The sequence below is a fragment of the Tachysurus fulvidraco genome, chromosome 15 (assembly GCF_022655615.1).
Source record: "Tachysurus fulvidraco isolate hzauxx_2018 chromosome 15, HZAU_PFXX_2.0, whole genome shotgun sequence".
Lineage (NCBI taxonomy): Eukaryota > Metazoa > Chordata > Actinopteri > Siluriformes > Bagridae > Tachysurus > Tachysurus fulvidraco.
Genome location: NC_062532.1, coordinates 1,153,252 through 1,177,500, shown reverse-complemented (window position 1 = coordinate 1,177,500; position 24,249 = coordinate 1,153,252). Strand labels below are relative to the sequence as shown.

Sequence of the window (24,249 nt, the reverse complement as noted above, 5' to 3'; positions counted from 1 at the left end):
GTGAACACACGAACACTCACTCACTCAGAGTGAACACACGAACACTCACTCACTCAGAGTGAACACACGAACACTCACTCACTCAGAGTGAACACACGAACACTCACTCACTCAGAGTGAACACACGAACACTCACTCACTCAGAGTGAACACACGAACACTCACTCACTCAGAGTGAACACACGAACACACACTCAGAGTGAACACACTAACACTCACTCACTCAGAGTGAACACACGAACACTCACTCACTCAGAGTGAACACACGAACACTCACTCACTCAGAGTGAACACACGAACACTCACTCACTCAGAGTGAACACACGAACACTCACTCACTCAGAGTGAACACACGAACACTCACTCACTCAGAGTGAACACACGAACACTCACTCACTCAGAGTGAACACACGAACACTCACTCACTCAGAGTGAACACACGAACACTCACTCACTCAGAGTGAACACACGAACACTCACTCACTCAGAGTGAACACACGAACACTCACTCACTCAGAGTGAACACACGAACACACACTCAGAGTGAACACACGAACACTCACTCACTCAGAGTGAACACACGAACACTCACTCACTCAGAGTGAACACACGAACACTCACTCACTCACTCAGAGTGAACACACGAACACTCACTCACTCACTCAGAGTGAACACACGAACACTCACTCACTCACTCAGAGTGAACACACGAACACTCACTCACTCACTCAGAGTGAACACACGAACACTCACTCACTCACTCAGAGTGAACACACGAACACTCACTCACTCAGAGTGAACACACGAACACTCACTCACTCAGAGTGAACACACGAACACTCACTCACTCAGAGTGAACACACGAACACTCACTCACTCAGAGTGAACACACGAACACTCACTCACTCACTAAGAGTGAACACACGAACACACACTCAGAGTGAACACACTAACACTCACTCACTCCGAGTGAACACACGAACACTCACTCACTCACTCCGAGTGAACACACTAACACTCACTCACTCACTCCGAGTGAACACACGAACACTCACTCACTCACTCCGAGTGAACACACGAACACTCACTCACTCAGAGTGAACACACGAACACTCACTCACTCAGAGTGAACACACGAACACTCACTCACTCAGAGTGAACACACGAACACTCACTCACTCAGAGTGAACACACGAACACTCACTCACTCCGAGTGAACACACGAACACTCACTCACTCCGAGTGAACACACGAACACTCACTCACTCCGAGTGAACACACGAACACTCACTCACTCCGAGTGAACACACGAACACTCACTCACTCCGAGTGAACACACGAACACTCACTCACTCCGAGTGAACACACGAACACTCACTCACTCCGAGTGAACACACGAACACTCACTCACTCCGAGTGAACACACGAACACTCACTCACTCCGAGTGAACACACGAACACTCACTCACTCCGAGTGAACACACGAACACTCACTGACTCCGAGTGAACACACGAACACTCACTCACTCCGAGTGAACACACGAACACTCACTCACTCACTCACTCACTCACTCACTCACTCAGAGTGAACACACAAACACTCACTCACTCAGAGTGAACACACAAACACTCACTCACTCAGAGTGAACACACAAACACTCACTCACTCACTCACTCAGAGTGAACAAATGAACACTCACTCACTCACTCACTCAGTGAACACGCGAACACTCACTCAGAGTGAACACGCGAACACTCACTCAGAGTGAACACGCGAACACTCACTCAGAGTGAACACGCGAACACTCACTCAGAGTGAACACGCGAACACTCACTCAGAGTGAACACGCGAACACTCACTCAGAGTGAACACACGAACACTCACTCACTCAGAGTGAACACACGAACACTCACTCACTCTCTCAGAGTGAACAAGCGAACACTCACTCACTCTCTCAGAGTGAACAAACGAACACTCACTCACTCTCTCAGAGTGAACAAACGAACACTCACTCACTCTCTCAGAGTGAACAAACGAACACTCACTCAGAGTGAACACGCTAACACTCCTCTCACCTGTCCTCCGCTCTCTCCCGTCCTCTCCTGTGTCCTCTCTCACCTGTCCTCCTCTCTCCTGTCCCATCTCACCTGTGTTTTCTCTCACCTGTGTTTTCTATCCCCTGTCCTCTCTCACCTGTCGTCCACACTCAGAGTGAACACACGAACAGTCACTCACTCGAGTGAACACACTAACACTCCTCTCACCTGTCCTCCTCTCACCTGTCCTCCGCTCTCACCCGTCCTCTCCTGTGTCCTCTCTCACCTGTGTCCTCTCTCACCTGTGTCCTCTCTCACCTGTGTCCTCTCTCACCTGTGTCCTCTCTCACCTGTGTCCTCTCTCACCTGTGTCCTCTCTCATCTGTGTCCTCCTCTCTCCTGTCCCATCTCACCTGTGTTTTCTCTCACCTGTGTTTTCTATCCCCTGTCCTCTCTCACCTGTCGTCCCCTCCCTTGTCGTCCCCTCCCTTGTCGTCCCCTCCCTTGTCGTCCCCTCCCTTGTCGTCCCCTCCCTTGTCGTCCCCTCCCTTGTCGTCCCCTCCCTTGTCGTCCCCTCCCTTGTCGTCCCCTCCCTTGTCGTCCTCTCCCTTGTCGTCCTCTCCCTTTTCGTCCTCTCCCTTGTCGTCCCCTCCCTTGTCGTCCTCTCCACTCCACTGTCCCATCTTATCTGTCCTCTCTTGCCTGTCCCATCTCATCTTTCCCATCTCACCTGTCCTCTCACACAAAACTCTCCGGTCCTGTCCAAAACTCTGTTCTCCTCATATTTTTCACCTCACCTCACCTCACCTCTTTATCTTCTCTCCTCTCTTCTTTCTCTTATTTTCTATTTTCTTCATCTCCTCTTCTGTCCTCTCTCTGTCCTATACTTGGCAGTCCTACACCATTTCCAGTCCTACTCTCTCCTGTCACTTAATGTAAAGTAATATGTAAAAATGTAATATGTGGAAACATGAATGTTGAATATCATTGTAGCTTTACATTTTCTCTTCACTGAAACAATGTCCCTGTTCACAAAGCAAATGGCCTCTCTATTGCTTTTGTACTGTACAGTTTTCTTATTTGCCCTGCAGAAACCATGACTGATGAGGACCCGTATCTTCCAGTGACCCAGGAGGTGGGTGAAGAAACGCAACCATTGAAAAACATCTCGAGCACCGAATCATTTCTATATGACGTATTTCTATGTTTGTATCATGGACCCGTTAGAAGCCGTATTTTAGGAGAGAGAAGTCTACAGTAGAATGACAGGATAAACCTTAAAATAATCCCCCTGATTAAAAAAAAACCTTGTATAAATATGAGATGGTGCGGCATTACAAAATCGTCCGGCGAAAGACATTTATTGGTCGCGTGGCACCTAAAAAGCACAGTGGTTACAATAATATCCTGCTCACACAGGAAGCGTCTCTTAGAAAGCTGCAGAGACGTATTTTTTCCTGTATTCTGCGGCCAACGCTGCTTTCCTTCAGCGTGAGAGTCAAAAGCTCCAGATCCTGGTGCAACTCAGTGACCCGATTCTCACAGGAGGGTTCGTCGAGACTCCCGATTTTAGAATTAGGGCTGTTGAACATGCTGTTGGGTTATTGTCTCAAATGTTTGAACGGTCGTCTGTGACTACATGCTATTTTAATCAGTAGCAGTGATATCAAATTGGTTCAATAAAAAAAGTCGTTACATTTAAAAAATACGTGTAAATGTAAACAGAAATAATATGGCCCCTTTAAGAAGTATTAAATTTACATTATAAAAGTTTTTTTTTTTTTAATATAAAATAATACAAGCTCGTTAAGTTTCTCAAGAATTTTTAACCTTTTTTTTTAAATGACACTTTTCTAGCGAAATTGGTCAGAGCTTAATATTAACGTCTTCTCTACAGGTCCCGTGTGACTGACATGGTTTTTCTTGTCTTCTCTCTGTAGTACTTTGACTTTGATCAACAATGGATTACGATCGACCAGAACTTTCCCGGCATGCCGATTTCCAACCAACATCGTATAGGTAAAAGTGTGATGATCAGATACTCTGGTCCGGGCGTCGTTTTTTTATTCTGTTATTAAAAAAGTTTCATATTCAGCACGAATGTGTAGTTGTGCATTTTGGAAAGATTAGGATGAAGTCTATGAGATCTTTTACCTATCTTCCAAAATAACACTTTTGCTTTAAATTTAAGAAATCATTTGGGACTCACTTGCTCTAGATTAAACGAATTATAATTGACTCCTATGCTGTAGATGAATCAAATCCCAAATGACTCCCTTGCTCTTTCTCTGCTCAACTTTTTATCTTCTCTCCTCTCTGCTTTCTCTCATATCAAATGACTCCTTTGATCTGGATTAAACAAATCCCAAGTGACTCCGTTGTTCTAGTTTAAACGAATCCCAAATTAATACCTTACTCTGGATTAAATGAATTCAAAATGACTCCCTTGTGTTAGATTAAAGAAATTATTTGGGACAGATCATTTGAGACTCGCTTGCTCTAGATTAAACGAATCCCAAATGACTCTCTTGCTCTAGATTAAACAAATTCCAAATGACTCCTTTGTTTAAATTAGACGGATCATTTGGGAACTCACTTGCTCTAGATTAAACAAATGCTAAGTGACTCTCATGCTCTACACGAACCAAATACCAAATGACTCCTTTTGATCTGGAATAAACAAATCTAAAGTGACTCCCTCGCTTCATATTAAACAAAAAATCGGGACTAACTTGCTCTAGATTACACAAATCCCAAGTGACTCCTTGCTCTAGATTAGCTACAGTAGCAAACAACTCAATAGAATTATTTTATATTATGTATTTTTTCTAACATGTTGATGTGTGTTTTGCTGTAATTCAGAAAAGTGTAAAGACAGATTATTACAGTGTAGTTACATGTACATTATTTACATGTCGGTTTAACCCAAGTTTTAATGTAAGATCAGTCAACTGTCGGTATTTATCAGCTTTCTTATCAGGAACACACTGATAAGATGACGAGCCACTGAGGTATAGCTGATCTTAAGTGGGAAAACTTTTATTCATTTAATCTCAGGAACCTGTTAAGGTGGTAAACACTTATGTTTACCTTATGTCACTTGTTTACTGGATGTTCCACAAACATAAATATAAATACAAATGGATAAAAAAGAATTATTTTTGTAATTAACACAATGTATTGGTGTTAATTTTGTAAAAAAAAAAACATTGCGATATAAGAGGAATAAAACACTTTAGGGTGGTTCTAGTGTTTTGCAACTTAGAGGCTAGCGACATAGCGATTTCTGGAAATATCTCAATTTACGCTAGACACGAAACGAACAATGTGCAATTTGTAACGCTTTCCATGTCATTTTTATGTTTTTAAAACTTTCACGGACAATAACACGACCTCCACCAAGAAGTTTTGCTTCTCAATTAAAACAACATCAACAGATTTGCGATCTGATTACTGCAGCATTTCTTAGTTTACTCGACATTTCTGCAGACGCGCTCTGCTTATGACAAAATATCACTTTGCTGAACAAGCCGTTTTTGTCGTGTTGCATAAAATAACAATTTCTTTACCCAACATTAGTCGCATTAGTATGCAGTGCATACCGAGAGGAAAAAAAGACCAAAATATGACTCAACAATTTGTTAATAAAATGTCATAAGGTTTATAAAAAAATCTGATTTTACTACTAAAATCATTAGCTTCAGCTAAATAGGCTGGTTTTACACGGTCTAGGCTAGGTTGTTACCTTTGAACTGATAAGAATTAGCTAGCTGAGTTAACGTGTCCTTCTAGAGACCATCACCACATCCATCTGTTTCAGAGCTACAGTTAGACAGTTGACCCTTGAAGTGGATTTCTAAGGATTTCACCACCGAGTACATGTTCACACACTTCAACAACACGGACTTTGTCCTCCTTCGGTAACGTCTTTGTGTTAACACCTGCTTGAGAAACGAAGCCTTTGATTAGAGCACGCTTTCATCTTTCCGTTTGGATCCGTGATTCGACTCTTGAACAAAACTTTCTTCTTTATTACAGAATGAAATAGCCCTCGTTAAATAATCGCTTCTGATTGGTAGTTTTACACAATACACAAACACCACACACGGCTCTGTCGGTGCTTTTGGCTGTGTCCTCATATCACGGGTTTCTGTTCATCCGCTGTCTGTAATATTCTCTGAGGCTTTATAAAAGGAAAAATCAATGGAATTGATGATTTTTGAGGTAATTTTTAGACACACCCCATCTTTGATATCTGTAAAAGTCCCAGGTCACCAGATTTGATTATTTTTGCCTACTGCACCTTTGAACGTAACCACAGACCGATAATATTACAAGAGACATTTAAACGCTTCAGGACGTACTTTGTGGTGGTAAAACTGTAACTCTGCTTCGCTCTGCTTCCTCTCGTTGATTATTTTTCCTATAACTTTTTATCCTTATGTTCGGTATGTTTGGTTTCGCATCACGACCTCACAACATGTGAACACAGGCGCTCTCTGATTGGTCAGGAATCCGGCGGGTTGCTTTTTTATTGCGTTATGTCTGCATCACATTTCACAATGTCTCTCGTCGATATAATGTGCCACTTAGACAGTAAGGTGTCTAAGCATCGCCCTGCGCACACACACACACACACACACACAGAGCGTAGACTGTGAAGGAAACACAAGGTGGCTTCTATTTTCTCTCGGATATTTTCACTTCTCTGTTTGATATGAGAGACACTTAAAAACGCAGAACCATGTCCTGCTGTAGAGCATTTAGAACACGCACATAAAATAAATAAATAAATAATAATTCAAAACCTCACATCGATGGAGCCATCATGGCGGACTGTTCCCGTAAATAATCTGATGACATGTGTAACATGACCTTGTGCATCGTAGAGATGAGGGAGAGGCCAGTTTGTCATCACTGCCTGAGTAGAGGAAGTTCTCCCTGCTTTGTTTTAAACATAACCTGGGTTGCATCATCATAACGGGAAATGTGTGTGTGTGCGTGTGGACGCAGTGAAGCTCGATTGGCGCAGGTTCAGCGCCCGATTTGAGAGGATGTGGTCAGAACCGAGTCAATGTTCAACACAGGAAGAGGAGGCCGAGGCGTCTACTGCTACGCGAACACGCCGAGCGTTCAGACAGAAGGCTCAAGCTAGGTCATGTAGCCAAGTGCACAAGGGAGGAAAACTGGTGCACACTCTAATGATTGGTGCCAGTTGGTAGCTAAAAAAAATCATCTCCTTAAAGAAAATAGCAACATATTTTTAATGTCTACTTTTCACCGTGTAGAACCACCGCTTAACATAAAGACTCAGTACGGTCGTAGTTTATCTTAAGCTTAATTTTAGATCTGCTCACATGTGCTTCCTGAAACGAAAACCTCAGGTAGTCAAAATAACTTGAAGAAAAAAAAAACGAAAAAAAACAAAACCAGCTGTGAAACTTCGCTTAGACCTTTGTTTTTTTTTAAAAGTGGAAAAACTTAAAGGAGATTTCTTGGCACGTTTGAGATCCGAGGTGTTAGCGATGTTCTCGACGATCATCTCTCCGTCACTCAGCATCTAATATATTGTTTCTATAGCAACAAAGGAAAAAGGGGGAAATAGATGCTTTCTTTCTGTAAGATCTGAACGGAAGGAGTCTCCAGTGTCGGTGTTGATTGATTTGTTTTTTTATTTTTTTCACACATAACGTAAACAAAAAAGCATTGTAGCAAAAGCATCGCAAAGACCCGTCTTACAAGAGTACTAGAACATGGAAATGCTCAACCTGTGTGTTAACAGTCACTTCAGGTACAGTGTTGATTAGATTCCTATAGCAACACCATACCGAGTCATTTACATATCGCAGCAGTTTCTATAAGGAAGTGTCGCTCGTGTTGGTATTAGCACTTTTTTTTTGTTTGTTGTTTTTTTAAACACTGCCTGTCTCATTTATTCAGAAATAGAGTTTGATTTCCTGTGCTTTCACAGAAAACCGGATATATATATATATCTATATTGTGTGTGTGTGTGTGTCATGTCTAAAATTCACTGTTATTTACTAATACTTTGAATCTACATTTTGAGTAAAAATCTAATTATAGCTTGCTGTGTTTACTGAAACGAAGTGTGGGCTTCTCAAAACAGCCCACAGAGTCATGACGGCCCAATTCAGCACCAAATCTCTGTTTCATAGTGGAAACCATGCACTTTAGAACTTCAAAATAAAAGTCAGTTCCTTTCATGTCGTGGCACATCACAGCGAAGTGTGCAGGAAAGCCAGGAGAACAGCAGCACTGTTTTATAATGTCTCATATACTTGTTTTCTCCTACTCGGTTTCTCCAGAAGGACCTAGTCTCCAGATTACGGAGCAACCCAAGCAGGTAAGAATCAATGACTGGGAGATGGGAGGAGATGATGATGGTGATGATGATGTTATTTGGGAAGATTTGTACCACTTTTAATAACGTATTTATTTACACCATGTTAAACAGAGGGGCTTCAGGTTTCGATACGGCTGTGAGGGTCCATCTCACGGTGGACTCCCGGGAGCCTGCAGCGAGAAGAACAGGAAGACGTATCCTCAGGTTATGGTCAGTCTGGTTCTAATGCTTTCTATGAGCAGGGTCCCAAAAAAAAAAAATCACAATTCAAAATATTCACGATTCGAAATATTTACTGTCAAATCTTTAACCAGCACCTTTTCTTAAATCTAAAAATAAAATTCAATATAAAATGTAAAAAGAATAAAATATAATATTTTTATCCATAATCTTATTTATAGAAAAGCGCAGAAATATTTACTGTCAAATTTTTAACCAGCACTTTTTTTTTAAATATAAAAAAGAAAAACTTTCATTTTATTTATAATCGTATTTATAGAAAAGCATTTTACGACATAATTATCATATAATCACGTTATTGATATTAGATCATCATATCATCCAGCCTTATGAGTGACTAGCTTTATTTATTTTTAAATTTTTATATTTAATTCTTTTATTCTATAAACATAAATAATTATTCTATTTATGTTTTTTTTGTTTTTTTGTAAAGGTAAAAAAAAGTAGTAATAATAATTTAGCCAAATCGGAAGATTTAATGATCTAAAGCGCAAATAATATAAATTTTTATCAACATTTTAATGTACTAATAAACATATCTACTTCAGATGTCAAATTATATATAGATAAAAAAAAAGCCCCTCCCCCACCAGCAAATACTGCAAATTTTAGATTTATGATTCTGATGTAGGGTTTTGTTTCAGATACCGTCCACTTTTCCTCTTTTCCTTTAACAAAATCACCCTTTTGCATTAAACTGTATTAGAATATGATTGTAACCAGGAAGCGTGGCTGAGGGAGTTCTCTGCATCTGAAACTTCAGATCTAAAAGAGAACAAAAAAGAGAGAGAGAGACCGAGACACAGAGAGAGAGAGACCGAGACACAGAGAGAGAGAGACCGAGACACAGAGAGAGAGAGACCGAGACACAGAGAGAGAGAGATCGAGACACAAAGAGAGAGAGACACACAAAGAGAGAGAGAGAGACACAGAGAGAGAGAGACCGAGACAGAGAGAGAGAGAGAGAGAGATGCCGCTTCTCTGGGAATTTCCTCAGAGCGTCTCGTTGGTAATTAATAGGAAGTGCTGCTATGTGTTTCTGTGACTTGTGTGGGCATCAAATGGGAAAGGAGGCATAACACAAACCGCCCCCACAACTTTAGACATACTCAGACACGCAGAGGACACCTAACCCACACACACACACACACACACACACACACACACACACACACACACACACACACACACACAGACACAATGTGCTTTCTGTTGCCTTCATCAAGTAAACAGTGTAGAGTGTGTAACCTGATCTGGGCTTTTCCCCACAGCCTTAATGCTGAAATCTGCATCGTCAGCACCTATTAGGGATTTTTTTTCTTCCGGTCGTTTCTTTGGGATTATGGAGGTGAAAAACTAGTGTGTATCTGAGTCCTTCTCTTTTTTTTTTTTTTTTTTTTGGCTTGCTACAATGCACATGTTGTAGATGACATCACAAAAAGAATTTACAGAAATTATTTAGGGGGAAAAGAAACAACATTTTCATACGATAAGTCTCTTTTTCTCCTCAATCAGCGAGCTCAATATTTTGAGTCATTTTACCCCTTTCTTTACACTCAAGCAAGTGTTAACACAAAATCTCCTGAAAGAGATTTCAAACTGGATATAAATCCCATCATCTCTGGCTTAGCTTTCGTTTATCAGAACGTAAGATTAATAAAAAATTAGTTCGTACCAAACACGATAAATAAGGCTCAACGTGTGTAATATCTATTTAACAGTCATTGTTTATGATTACGGTTCAGAATATTGTAGTACAGTATATCTCTCCTGTTATGATTAGGGAAAAGAAGATAATAATATAATAATAAGTATATTAAAGCAGTATATTACATTATAATAAGTATATTAAAGCAGACTTCTCTAAAGTCTCAGTAAGAAGCCACACTTAACCAGTCATTTGCCTCAGAGTGAAATGTTGCCTTCTTCGGTCCGCATATTCTATCCCCTGCTTTCAGATGCCAGGTGAAAACGTACCTTGCTCTGAAATGCATTTTTTGTGTGTGCTGTATTTCCCCTCAACAGAGTTTGTGGGAAATATGATATCCTTAGACTTTGACCTAGCCAGCCAGTATCGATGTATTTATCGATGGATGTTGGTACTCATTTTGGTGCGTTACTCTGTATAAAGGTATCTGCCAAATGTCGTTAATGTAAATGTTAATGTCCCCACTAACGTTAAACGCTTGACCGATGTGTTAGTCGCACACAAATGTTTGTTGGCCTACTGATCGGAAGGTCATGAGTTTAAATCCTAGGGCCACTAAGCTGCCAGTTCTGGGCCCTTATCCCTCAACTGTGCTCACACACACACACACACACACACAATTAGATAAATGTAAGTTGCTCTGGATAACGATAAGGGCCAAAGTGCCATAAACATGTAACTTTCCCCATTTTAAATTGCTTTATGAATCTATCTTTTCATTGTATGTCAGAGGTGTTTTCACGGTTCTTCCCACATGTGTCAGTATGAACATCCTCTGTAAGAGGAAGTGTTTCATATTACTTAAAAAAAAAACAAAAAAAAAACACCTCCTCCTCTGTACTAGAGGAGTGTTTTGATATGGTTTGATATTCTTTTTGATATAACCGGGGGGGGAATTTTAATATAATCAGGGGCTGAAGTCAAATTGCATCTGACTCAAACCGTACCTGGAGAAAGTAGCATCTGAACCACATGTGAAACGCCCTGATACAGAGGCTGAGTCAAAAGCAGAAGACATCACTCCAAAATATGTAAGGACATTTTCACTTTCAGGCAGACCTCAACATCAATAAAATAATATGTATATAGCTTCAACTATTGATCGTGATTCAACCCCGACGATACCAAGAAAGATTATTTATTTATTTATTTTTTGTTATGTTTTTTTTTTTTTCCTCCCAAGGATGCGTCTTTAATGATGGACATAACAGTAGACAGACCAGAGAAAGTCCATCGCCTGTCCCTCACCACATCTACGTCATGTTGGGAAATTCCTATACTGTATATACACAGCCTTTGTTTGATGTTACCGTAATCTTTTCACCTTTTCGGAAACCTTTTATTTATTTATTTAATTTTCTCACCGAAAATCAGCTGCAATTCAAACGTGGGTTTGTTTTTGTTGTTTTTGTTGTTTCTGCCCCAATACTCACTGCCCTCTGTGAACAAATGACAAATTATTGATAACACCCGTAAAAGGGGGGGGAACAAGAAGTAATTCTCTGATTTGTTTGGTACTTTGTGGGGAATCTTGAAGGTTTTCTTGTAGATTTCCCTTTCAGAGAGAGTTGACGGTCCACACTGATAACTATCCAAAGTGAAACCGTGTTTAGAGCCTTTTTTTTAATAATTTAGCTGGATGTTGAACTTAGTTCTCAATTTTGTTAAAGTTAAAACGTGTTCGTTGGCACTAAAGAGTAGTAAGTTTAGACTTGAAGGTTTATCCAACTCACTAATAAACAATAGGCTGAAAAACTGCCAGGTTTATTCCAGAGATTGTCCAGCTAATTAATAAAGAAGCGAACAAAAAAAAATCGGACTTTTTCTTTCAGAGTTTAACCAGCTAAATGGTACACTTATGCTTAAGGATGAAGTCAGGCTATAAGGTTTATCCATTAGAAAAGGTCAGAGGTTTACAAACTCCAAAGAACAACTTCCAGCATAAATTGCATCAGGGATCAAACTAGAAATGTCAAGAGTGTTTAGGTTGTTCGGCTAACTAGATTCGCTAACACTGAAGAAATTACAGCATAAGCTTATATGTTTTTTTTTTTTTTTTTTAGATTTGCTAGCTAGCTCAGAAGAACTAGCTTTGTTTGAACTCTAGTTTTCAGTTTGTCTTCGTTTGTTTTCGTCCACAGATCTGTCATTATCACGGTCCAGCACGAATTGTGGTCCAGTTGGTGACCAACGCTAAACAGCCACACCTGCATGCTCACAGCCTCGTGGGAAAGCAGTGCGACAAGGGCATCTGCGTCGTCGACCTCCAGCCCAAAGACTCCACCATCAGGTATATGCCAACTTTCTCCAATTCAGGAGCTAGCTGATGTTTGCTAGCCTGGTGTTTTAGCAGCATTTCTATTAGCAATAGTCTGTCTAATAATGATAACATTTTTTTTTGTTTTTATTGGGTTTTTTTTTTGTTTTTGTTTTTGTTTTGTTTTTTGCAGTTTTCCGAACCTGGGAATCCTTCATGTGACTAAGAAGAATGTGAGTAAGACTCTGGAGGAGAGGATGAGTGAAGCCTACAGGCTCGGTTACAACTATGGCGTGGTCATCCATCCTGAAATTGACTCTTTCCAAGTGGAGACCCGCCTTCCTCGAGAGCTCACAGGTAACCGTGAGAGTGTGGCTGAGTGTATGTGAGAGTGTGTGTGTGTGTGTGTGCCCTTTGGAAGATAGCTTTGAAGGTTGAGTGACTGCATAACATGCTTGGCAAACATCCCCAACACAACACTGACTCTTTGTCTCATTTACATGATGTATTTGCGTGTTTGGACACATTAACATCGTGCAATTGTGCAGAAATTCCTGTTTTGAGGCAAGGATGTAATCCAAACTGAAACAGGTACAAAAATGTGGTTGAACTTGTAATTAACTGTGGGTAAAAAAAAAAAAAAACATCACCACCATGTTTTTTTAAGGTCTGTGAGATGTACGTGAGTGTGGTGGAGTGATGATTAGATCTATGAATATGTAATATTTTGGTCAAGTGTAGATATAGATAGTGTATTAGGTAGAAATTGAATGTATGTTACAGTTCAAGAGAAGCTTTGCATTTTAGATTTAACAGGCCGCACTTTACACACACGCCTTTATTCAGGCAACACCTCCTTCACTGGGACTAACAAGCACACAGGCCACACCTCCTTCACTGGGACTGACAGGCACACAGGCCACACCTCCTTCACTGGGACTGACAGGCACACAGGCCACACCTCCTTCACTGGGACTGACAGGCACACAGGCCACACCTCCTTCACTGGGACTGACAGGCACACAGGCCACACCTCCTTCACCAAGACTGACAGGCACACAGGCAAAACCTCCTTCACCGGGACTGACAGGCACACAGGCCACACGTCTTTCACTAAGACTGACAGGCACACAGGCAACACCTCCTTCACTGGGACTGACAGGCACACAGGCCACACGTCTTTCACTGGGACTGACAGGCACACAGGCCACACGTCTTTCACTAAGACTGACAGGCACACAGGCCACACGTCTTTCACTAAGACTGACAGGCACACAGGCCACACGTCTTTCACTAAGACTGACAGGCACACAGGCCACACGTCTTTCACTAAGACTGACAGGCACACAGGCCACACGTCTTTCACTAAGACTGACAGGCACACAGGCAACACGTCTTTCACTAAGACTGACAGGCACACAGGCAACACCTCCTTCACTGACTGACAGGCACACAGGCAACACCTCCTTCACTGGGACTGACAGGCACACAGGCAACACGTCTTTCACTAAGACTGACAGGCACACAGGCAACACGTCTTTCACTAAGACTGACAGGCATACAGGCCACACGTCTTTCACTAAGACTGACAGGCACACAGGCCACACCTCCTTCACTGGGACTGACAGGCACACAGGCCACACCTCCTTCACTGGGACTGACAGGCATACAGGCAACACCTCCTTCACTGTGACTGACAGGCACACAGGCAACACCTCCTTCACTGGGACTTACAGGCACACAGGCAACACCTCCTTCACTGGGACTTACAGGCACACAGGCAACACCTCCTTCACTGGGACTTACAGGCACACAGGCAACACCTCCTTCACTGGGACTGACAGGCACACAGGCAACACCTCCTTCACTGGGACTGACAGGCACACAGGCCACACCTCCTTCACTGGGACTGACAGGCACACAGGCAACACCTCCTTCACTGGGACTGACAGGCACACAGGCAACACCTCCTTCACTGGGACTGACAGGCACACAGGCAACACCTCCTTCACTGGGACTGACAGGCACACAGGCAACACCTCCTTCACTGTGACTGACAGGCACACAGGCCACACGTCTTTCACTAAGACTGACAGGCACACAGGCAACACGTCTTTCACTGAGACTGACAGGTACACAGGCCACACCTCCTTCACTGTGACTGACAGCCCACATCTCCTTCAATGGGACTGACAGGCACACAGGCCTGACATCTTTCACGAAGACTGACAGGCACACAGGCCACACCTCCTTCACTGGGACTGACAGGCACACAGGCCACACGTCTTTCACTAAGACTGACAGGCACACAGGCCACACGTCTTTCACTAAGACTGACAGGCACACAGGCCACACGTCTTTCACTAAGACTGACAGGCACACAGGCAACACGTCTTTCACTAAGACTGACAGGCACACAGGCCACACCTCCTTCACTGGGACTGACAGGCACACAGGCCACACCTCCTTCACTGGGACTGACAGGCATACAGGCCACACGTCTTTCACTAAGACTGACAGGCATACAGGCCACACGTCTTTCACTGGGACTGACAGGCACACAGGCCACACCTCCTTCACTGGGACTGACAGGCACACAGGCCACACCTCCTTCACTGGGACTGACAGGCACACAGGCCACACCTCCTTCACTGGGACTGACAGGCACACAGGCCACACCTCCTTCACTGGGACTGACAGGCACACAGGCCACACCTCCTTCACTGGGACTGACAGGCACACAGGCCACACCTCCTTCACTGGGACTGACAGGCACACAGGCCACACCTCCTTCACTGGGACTGACAGGCACACAGGCCACACCTCCTTCACTGGGACTGACAGGCACACAGGCCACACCTCCTTCACTGGGACTGTCACTAAGTCTGCCTCGGACAGGCACACAGAATCTAAAAGTCATCATGTTTGTTTTTGTTTCCAGAACATCAGAAGAATTTGATCTGCAATGCTGCAGCTAACCAGGCCAAAGACATGGACCTGAGTGTAGTGAGGCTCATGTTCACCGCCTTTCTGCCCGACAGCGAGGGCGGGTTCACCCGCAGACTCGAGCCGGTCATATCCGAGCCCATCTACGACAGCAGTGAGTACCTCAAAACGCATGTACTTTTAACACACAGCTTCTGTTTGCGCTTCAAAACAGGAACGGGAACTTGCTGTAGTTCGTAACATGTCATCATTCCAATTCTGACAATATTTTAAATCTTGATAAAACATCATCAGATATCATGCTGTAAATAATTTGACAGTCACGATTGGATCACTAGGTCTGGATACGTCTCCACGTGCTAGCAGTACGACAATAAAACCTTTAAATGTTTCTACTTTTAAAATAAGTCGCAGGTTCACCACATTTCCACCGAATTCTTGTACGCGAGTGACACGACGTCGATGTTCCGTAACGTAGCACGATCCATTTCAATTGAATTAGCATTTGATGCTAATAGTTATTCTAAGTATTTTCTTAGTAATTCCCTAATATCTGAGGCAAAGGTTGACATTCCTGATGTTTTCATGTCGCTGCACGTTTACATTATCTGTCTAAAAGAATCTGATAGCGAGATATTTTGAGCCTTCCATATTTTTGGCATCCGACTTGCCTAGCAACAGAGTTCTCACAACTTTAACCACAACCACATGCTTATTGAGCGCTCGACTTCCTGTGTCAATAACCTGAACGCACACAGGCAGCGAGAGGAAAGAACCTGCACGGCTTTATTAGTTTGTTTGAAGAAATAAGAAATGCATCTGTTTACATATGTATAACAGAGTATATAGTGAGAGCAGTTAAAGGATAGAGGGTGAGAGAAAGAAAAAGGAGAAAAAGGAATGAGGAATAAAGACAAGGAAGCTCTCGAACACAAGGAGGAAGCTCGGGGTTCAGCATTTACATGAACCATGTGCCCCAAGTTGGATGAAACAGTTTCGGTCTTTGGAACCAAGAAACGAAAGAGCGTCTCTGGTTTTTCTGTCTTTCTCACACTCACTTTCTTTCTTTCTCTCTCTCTCTCTCTCTCTCTCTCTCTCTCTCTCTCTCTCGCTCTCTCTCTCTCTCTCTTCTGAGCCAAACTAATTGCCAGACATCACTGCACTGAAACTACACGTACTTTCTATTTCCACATCACGTTCTGCGACTTGTGAATTGGCATAAGTATTGGCACCCTTCATGAAAACACTAACTAAATCAGCTCAGTCTTCTCATAAGAAGATCTATTTTCATCTTGTTTTTAATTATGGGCGGGGGGGGGGGGGAGCATTATCAGTCCACGAAATGGTGGACGAGAGCACGGCTGGGGCTCGAGGGCTCACATAAATCTCTTTTTTCATGGGTAAAGAGGTTTTTGGGTAGTGTTTTTTTTTTTTTTAACATGGCATGTTGGCATTGCACTTGCTCTAAAACCAGGTCATAGCCCAGATTGTGTGGTGATTTATTTATTTTTTTTAATTAATTTTTTTTTCCTTCTCACAAACCATCCGCCCTGTCGTCGCTTCTCGTTTTGCAGAAGCTCCAAACGCCTCAAACCTGAAGATCGTGCGGATGGACCGCACTGCAGGGTGTGTGACGGGTGGAGAGGAAGTGTACCTGCTGTGTGACAAAGTTCAGAAAGGTGAGGCGGCTCCTTTCAAGTCCCGATCAAAGGTCAGATTTTGTGATGGACCTCCTCCGTGCGTTGAATACCATCTGATTTCCTTCTGGGGGAATTCCCCTTCTAACAGGCAAATGAGATCAGGAGGAAAGTTACACATCACACACGCTCTTTCTATTTGTTTCTTATGGAATCCTGTGGGGTTTTTATTTCTTTCAGTTCCTACTCATCCTGCTTGAATTCACCTGCTTTATCTTTTACCGTTCAGACATTCTTACTTTTACTGTTCCTCCCTTTCCTCGTAGTGAAAGAGAGTTTCACAAAAGTCTTTCCTCCTCTTCGTTTGTCTGGTTTCTTTTTTCTCATGCTTGATATTAGTTATTTAATGTTTGGAATTTTTTTTGTTGTTGATCTGTTTACCTTCTTGTCTCTCTTACTCTGTCCTTTTTTTTTCTCTCTCTTTTCTCTACATTTCCGTGCCCAAACTATCTGATGACGCTCATAAACCTAAAAGTTGGCCTGTGTAATGTTGTATCTTTCACACATTGGACACTGTGTGTGCTTTTGCCCCTAGGAATTTCTTTTTTTTTTTTTTTTTCCTCCTCCTTCTTTTATTACACACATCTAGTCTGAGAGACATATAAAAGGACGCGCTGCGCCATCATTCACTCCGGTTTTCTGCGTGTATTTCTAGCCATGGAGGAAGTAAATTAAAAGAATATTCAAATTAGCGTGTGTGTGTGTGTGTGTGATCAGCTGTATGAGGAAGTGATGTCCTCTTCTTCCCTATGAGCACTCCCTGGTCTGATGTCATGTGGTTTTTGTTAACAGATGACATCCAGGTGCGCTTTTATGAGGACGATGAGACGGGAATCGTCTGGGAGGCATTCGGGGATTTCTCTCCCACCGACGTGCACAGACAGGTCAGTCGCACCGCTCGTATGAAAAGTTCACAACCTTATACACGGCCAATCCGTCGTCCATGTTGAAATTACGTCACAGCGTCTGCTTACAACTCTGCAATTCGTTTTTTAATTACTCGCCGGCTGAGATATTTTCACCTGAGTACCAAGTCACCTCCACCTTATGTATGACACATTCATTGTCGTTTTTCTCTCACTCAGTTCGCCATCGTGTTCAAGACGCCCAAGTACCGCGACCAGAACCTTCAGAAACCTATCTCGGTCTTCGTGCAACTCAAAAGGAAGTCGGACAACGAGATGAGCGAGCCCAAACCGTTCACCTATCACCCACAGATCATAGGTACACAAGCCGAGCACAGCAGCTTTACCCATTACTCACTTGTCACCCTTTCACCCACAGATCACAACTGCCACGAGTTTTCTGATGTTAACCATCCAAGACTAGTTTAGCGTTCGAGCTGCTTTGATTCAGCCCCTCTGGAAAAATAAACCAATCCAGTGTGACATCTGCATTCAACAACACACTTCACCATGTAGATCATAGCTAGAAAAGAAAGGCCATCAGAGACGGAAAGAACACCTACGATCTCGTTCCTTTAATCAAATATCGAAAAACCACAAGTGGAAATTTGTCCTCTTACACCTTAGCGTGGTAAACCTGCAATGATGCAATTAACAACCATTTATGTCTTTATTTTAAATTAATTTATTCATATAGTTATTTTATTATCATTCATATTTTATTACATCAACTCGAGTGCATGATTTGTACATCACAATACAGATCGATTGAGTAGATATTAAATATCATTTATTATTATTATTATTATTATTATTTTTTTAAATCACTTCTTGGGCTTTAATCCCAGCTCTATCGTGCAGAGTGAATATTTTGAACACGATCAGTTCTCTTTTTTTCTTTTTCTTGTTTTCTCCCTCTCTCGCTCGCTTCTTCGGTATTTCATTTTCCCTTTCACCACTTTCTCTTCACCTCTTTTTTTTTTTTTTTTTTTTTTTCTTTCTTTTTTTTTTTTCTCCCTCTATCTGTGATCTCTCATGCTTTTTTCTTCCCCACTCATGCTTTCTTCTCTCTTCTTTGATTCTTCACCCCTTTGAAAATAAACTCCGAACTGTTGACTGCTCGACAGCCGCGGCATAAAATATTTTTGTGCTGTTATTTGCGACAGATAAGGAAGAAGTCCAGAGGAAGAGGCAAAAGACACTGCCCAATTTCCCAGATTACGGCGGAGCAGGGGGCGGAGTCGGGGGCATGTACAGAGGGCCAGGAGGAGGGGCTCCGTCAGGGGGTGGTCACGGCGGAGGTGGAGGAGGAGGAGGAGGAGGAGGTGGTGGTGGAAGTGGAGGTATATGACTCCGAAATAATTAATGAAGCCTGTTTTGTTGTGATAACTGATTTTAAAAAGATATTTATATACATTATGTATATTATATATTTTTTGGTCTAGGTTATTATCAGGGGTTTTATAACAACTTCAACTCCACTTATGGCTTTCCATCGTCCATGGGTAGAGGAGGGAGCGGCATTAAGCACTGTGAGTCTTAGCAAGGAACATTACAGACATAAAATAAAGAAAAGATAACATTTTGAGTGAGACTACATGCATTCTACATGAAAATAAGCTCCGCCCACAACCAATTTGGTGATTGGGTCGTGTTTGGAAATGTATAACGCATCATCAGCCCTTCGTGGCGATTTGAAGGACGTGATTCTGTAACTCACGTGCTCAGACCAGCAATCTGGCATCCTCAACAGGTAATCACGGTCCGGTGGAAGACACGGACGAGGAGAGCGACGACGATCCGGACGACTATCCCGGGATGGGGGGAGTGTGTTTCCTGTCGGAGGAGAGGTGTGATGCGAGAGATATGTATGAGGTGTTGGAGACAGAAACCACAAGTGCGTTTAAAGGAAGTCATTCGCTCACAGTTGCGTTGAGATTTGCTGTATTTAGTAAATGGGCATGAACTCTGTGTGTGTTTGTGTGTGTGTGTGTGTGTGTGTGTGTGTGTGTGTGTGTGTTTTCTCTTCAGACTTTTTGTTTGAGCCAAGCTTTACCGAGCTAGCACAGAGACACGCCAGGGCTTTGTTTGACTATGCCATAAGCAGTGACGTTCATCGGCTGCTGGTTACACAGCGTCCGCTGATGGCTACTCAAGATGAGAACGGAGACACGTGTGTATCCCACATTACACACACACACACACACACACACACACTACACCAGACTCTAATCCTTTACAACATTCTAAACATTATGTGACGCAAGTATTTATCTATTATGTTATTAAACACAATACTGCACTTACAGATCATCGAATTTTGTCAGGTATAAATGTCAGAGACGGGGCATGTAAGGAGTGTGTGTGTGTGTGTGTGTGTGTGTGTGTGTGTGTGTGTGTGTGTGTGTGTGTGTGTGTGTACATGCAGGGGACTGCACTTGAGTGTGATCCACAGTCAGACGAGTGCAGTGAAGAACTTAGTGGAGGTGATAATGGCGATTCCCGGAGAGGACGTTTTGAACATGAGAAACGACCTGTATCAGGTACTACACACACACACACACACACACACACACACACACACACACAGAGAGTTCTCTGTTCTTGCAGCAGTAAGGATGTGACTTGTGTGACGGGTGTTCGTTCTGTGATTCCAGACTCCGTTGCACTTGGCCGTAGTGACCGAGCAGAAGGAAGCAGTCGAGGCGTTATTGGAGGCAGGAAGTGACATCACTCTTACCGATCGCCATGGCAACACGGCGCTGCACCTGGCCGCCCAACAGAAAGATGGAGAGATGATCCGAGTGCTGATGAGACACAGAAATAATGAGGCACTGGAATTATGTGACATGCACAACACAGCAGGTACACACACACACACACACACACTAATTTATGATAGTTTGTGGATTTCTGCAGACTTTGGAACAAATTGCATTTTCGCCCGTGTAGGTCTGTGTCCCCTGCATATAGCCGTCTTGGCTAACAGTCTGCACAACATGAGAGCTCTGCTGGAGGCCGGGGTTAACGTGGAGGTTCAGGAGCGAACATGTGGCCGCACAGCGCTCCACCTCGCTACCGAACAGGACAATGTCTCACTCGCCGGATGCCTGCTGCTAGAGGTGTGTGTGCGTGTGCGTGTGCGTGTGCGTGTGCGTGTGTGTGTGCGTGCGTGTGTACCTGTGGGTACATGGTGTAGCTTTATTTATTAAAATAAATACACCAGCCTCTCTTTATTTTCACCTCAGATCATAATTCTCAAACAACGTACAGATACCAATACCAACAAGTCAAGAAAATCCTCTTTGAGGACAAAGAAACCTTTAAGAGGAACTGAGTCATTTAAAAACAGGGAACTTGTTCACGTCTGATTGAAACTACACGCTGAGATACAGAGAACAGCATTTAACACATATCAACTTTTACACTGTAAATATATAAACTCTACTGTTAGTGTTAAAGCAAACAAGCAGAGACTCTCTCTCTGTCTGTCTGTCTGTCTGTCTGTCTCTCTCTGTCTGTCTCTCTCTGTCTGATGCCTTACCTGATTGAAATGAATTGGAGATAATGAGGGATACAAACTATTGAGGCTGTGCATTCTCATTTTTTTAATCATGAATTAATTAAAATATTAATTTATGTAAATAAATTTTTAATTCTATCCCGAAAAACCAGGAATGAGGGGTAAAGGTGTGTGTGTGTGTGTGTGTGTGTGTGTGTGTGTGTGTGTGTGTGTGTGTGTGTGTGTGTGTGTGTGTGCAGGGCAATGCTGAAGTCGACAGTCTGACGTATGACGGCTCTACGCCTCTACACATTGCAGCAGGGCGGGGCTCTCTGAAACTGAGTGCACTCCTCATCGCTGCAGGTTTGTATGTACGTGTGTGTGTATGTACGTGTGTGTGTATGTACGTGTGTGTGTGTGTGTGTATGTACGTGTGTGTGTGTATGTACGTGTGTGTGTGTATGTACGTGTGTGTGTGTGTATGTACGTGTGTGTGTGTGTATGTACGTGTGTGTGTATGTACGTGTACGTGTGTGTGTGTGTATGTACGTGTGTACGTGTGTGTGTGTGTGTATGTACGTGTGTGTGTGTATGTACGTGTGTACGTGTGTGTGTGTATGTACGTGTGTGTGTGTATGTACGTGTGTGTGTGTGTGTGTGTGTGTGTACGTATGTACGTATGTACGTGTGTGTGTGTGTATGTAAGTGTGTGTGTGTATGTGTGTGTGTGTATGTAAGTGTGTGTACATGTGTGTGTATGTACGTGTGTGTGTGTATGTGTGTGTGTGTATGTACGTGCGTGTGTGTATGTACGTGCGTGTGTGTATGTACGTGCGTGTGTGTATGTACGTGCGTGTGTGTATGTACGTGTGTGTGTGTGTATGTACGTGTGTGTGTGTGTGTGTGTGTGTACGTATGTACGTATGTACGTATGTACGTGTGTGTGTGTGTGTGTGTGTGTGTGTGTATGTACGTGTGTGTACATGTGTGTGTATGTACGTGTGTGTGTGTGTATGTACGTGCGTGTGTGTATGTACGTGCGTGTGTGTATGTACGTGCGTGTGTGTATGTACGTGCGTGTGTGTATGTACGTGCGTGTGTGTATGTACGTGCGTGTGTGTATGTACGTGCGTGTGTGTATGTACGTGCGTGTGTGTATGTACGTGCGTGTGTGTATGTACGTGCGTGTGTGTATGTACGTGCGTGTGTGTATGTACGTGCGTGTGTGTATGTACGTGCGTGTGTGTACGTGTTTGTGCGTGTGTGTGTGTGTTTGTGCGTGTGTGTGTGCGTGTGTGTGTATGTGTTTGTGCGTGTGTGTGCGTGTGCGTGTATGTGTTTGTGCGTGTGTGTGTATGTGTTTGTGCGTGTGTGTGTACGTGTTTGTGCGTGTGTGTGTACGTGTTTGTGTTTTTGTGCGTGTATATGTATGTGTGTGTATATGTACGTGTGTGTGTGTGTACGTGTTTTTTGTGAGTGTGTGTGTGTGTACATGTTTTTTGTGAGTGTGTGTGTGTGTACGTGTTTTTTGTGAGTGTGAGTGAGCGTGTGAGTGAGTGTGTGTGTGTGTGTGCGTATATTAATCTACACAAAGTTCTGAATTGAGGTGTTTGAAGCTTGTCACTGCGTCACACATAGTTTGTTTGTTCCAGGTGCAGATCCGTATAAACAGAACTACGAGCCGTTGTTCTTCGGAGACGACGAATGCTGCAGTGAAGACAAAGACGAGGTGGACGAGGGCTACATCCTAGGAACGTCCCCGCTTAACATGGCTGCTTCATCAAAGGTCAGTCTCACAACTTTGTATTTCTTCCTGGAAACGGACTGAGATTCTTTTTTTTTTTTACTGTATCCACTACATGGATGGATGGATGGATGGATGTATAGATGGATGGATGTGAGTATATGAGTGAAGATAAAGGTAGTATATTATGTTGCAGGTGAAGCCAATGCCAAAGTCTAAGTATTACACATACACAATCACTCTCTCTCTCACTCTTTCTCACTTTCTCTTACACTCTTTCTCTCTCTCCCTTACACACTTTCTCTCTCTCTCTGTCCCTCTCTCTGTCTTTCTCTCTCTCACACACACACACACACACTCTTTCTCTCTCACTCTCTTACACACACTCTCTCTCTCTCTCTCTCTCTCTCTCTCTCACACTTTCTGACTGCTCAGTGGTGACTGGAGAGCTGATGCACAATGGCTGACTCACGTATGGAAGGAAAGAATTTTAGTAATAAAAAAAAAAATTCTCGCTGCACCCTGTGGCAATGAGCCGTGATAAAAATATCACACTGACACATAGTGCAAATGCCACTTGTGAGTGTTCACAGCTAAGTCGTGTTACTCATTTATCTAATTACAGGTTGAGAATGACTGTATCCCTTCACTTTCCCCTCCATGCTGACTTTTTTTCGTAACTGGAGCTCAAAGTAATTTATCGCCCCCTGCTGTCTGGAAGATGAATTACATCTTGAACGAGTTTCCATCTTAACCCACTGTTGAGATATTTAATGTTTTAAGGACCTGAAAAATCAATTTCAATCAAAAGCCTCTTCGTGAACACACAACTCCAGATATTTGAGGATA

The 24,249-nt window shown here is 42.9% G+C and overlaps 1 protein-coding gene across 1 annotated transcript in view; it reads left to right on the top strand.

Moving 5' to 3' along the window:
• The window catches only part of nfkb1 (nuclear factor of kappa light polypeptide gene enhancer in B-cells 1), a 29,048-nt gene that overhangs the window by 667 nt on the left and 4,132 nt on the right, over positions 1–24,249 (top strand). The window contains exons 2-20 of the mRNA XM_027138136.2: positions 3,129–3,172; positions 3,978–4,056; positions 8,364–8,401; positions 8,513–8,611; positions 12,491–12,639; positions 12,800–12,963; positions 15,548–15,706; positions 17,127–17,231; positions 18,042–18,133; positions 18,335–18,473; positions 19,321–19,497; positions 19,600–19,686; positions 19,908–20,051; positions 20,186–20,327; positions 20,583–20,697; positions 20,812–21,019; positions 21,107–21,276; positions 21,917–22,019; positions 23,309–23,442. Coding sequence (XP_026993937.1) covers positions 3,134–3,172; positions 3,978–4,056; positions 8,364–8,401; positions 8,513–8,611; positions 12,491–12,639; positions 12,800–12,963; positions 15,548–15,706; positions 17,127–17,231; positions 18,042–18,133; positions 18,335–18,473; positions 19,321–19,497; positions 19,600–19,686; positions 19,908–20,051; positions 20,186–20,327; positions 20,583–20,697; positions 20,812–21,019; positions 21,107–21,276; positions 21,917–22,019; positions 23,309–23,442 — 2,343 coding nt within the window. The 5' untranslated portion in view covers positions 3,129–3,133. The remainder of the gene's footprint in view (positions 1–3,128; positions 3,173–3,977; positions 4,057–8,363; positions 8,402–8,512; positions 8,612–12,490; positions 12,640–12,799; positions 12,964–15,547; positions 15,707–17,126; positions 17,232–18,041; positions 18,134–18,334; positions 18,474–19,320; positions 19,498–19,599; positions 19,687–19,907; positions 20,052–20,185; positions 20,328–20,582; positions 20,698–20,811; positions 21,020–21,106; positions 21,277–21,916; positions 22,020–23,308; positions 23,443–24,249) is intronic.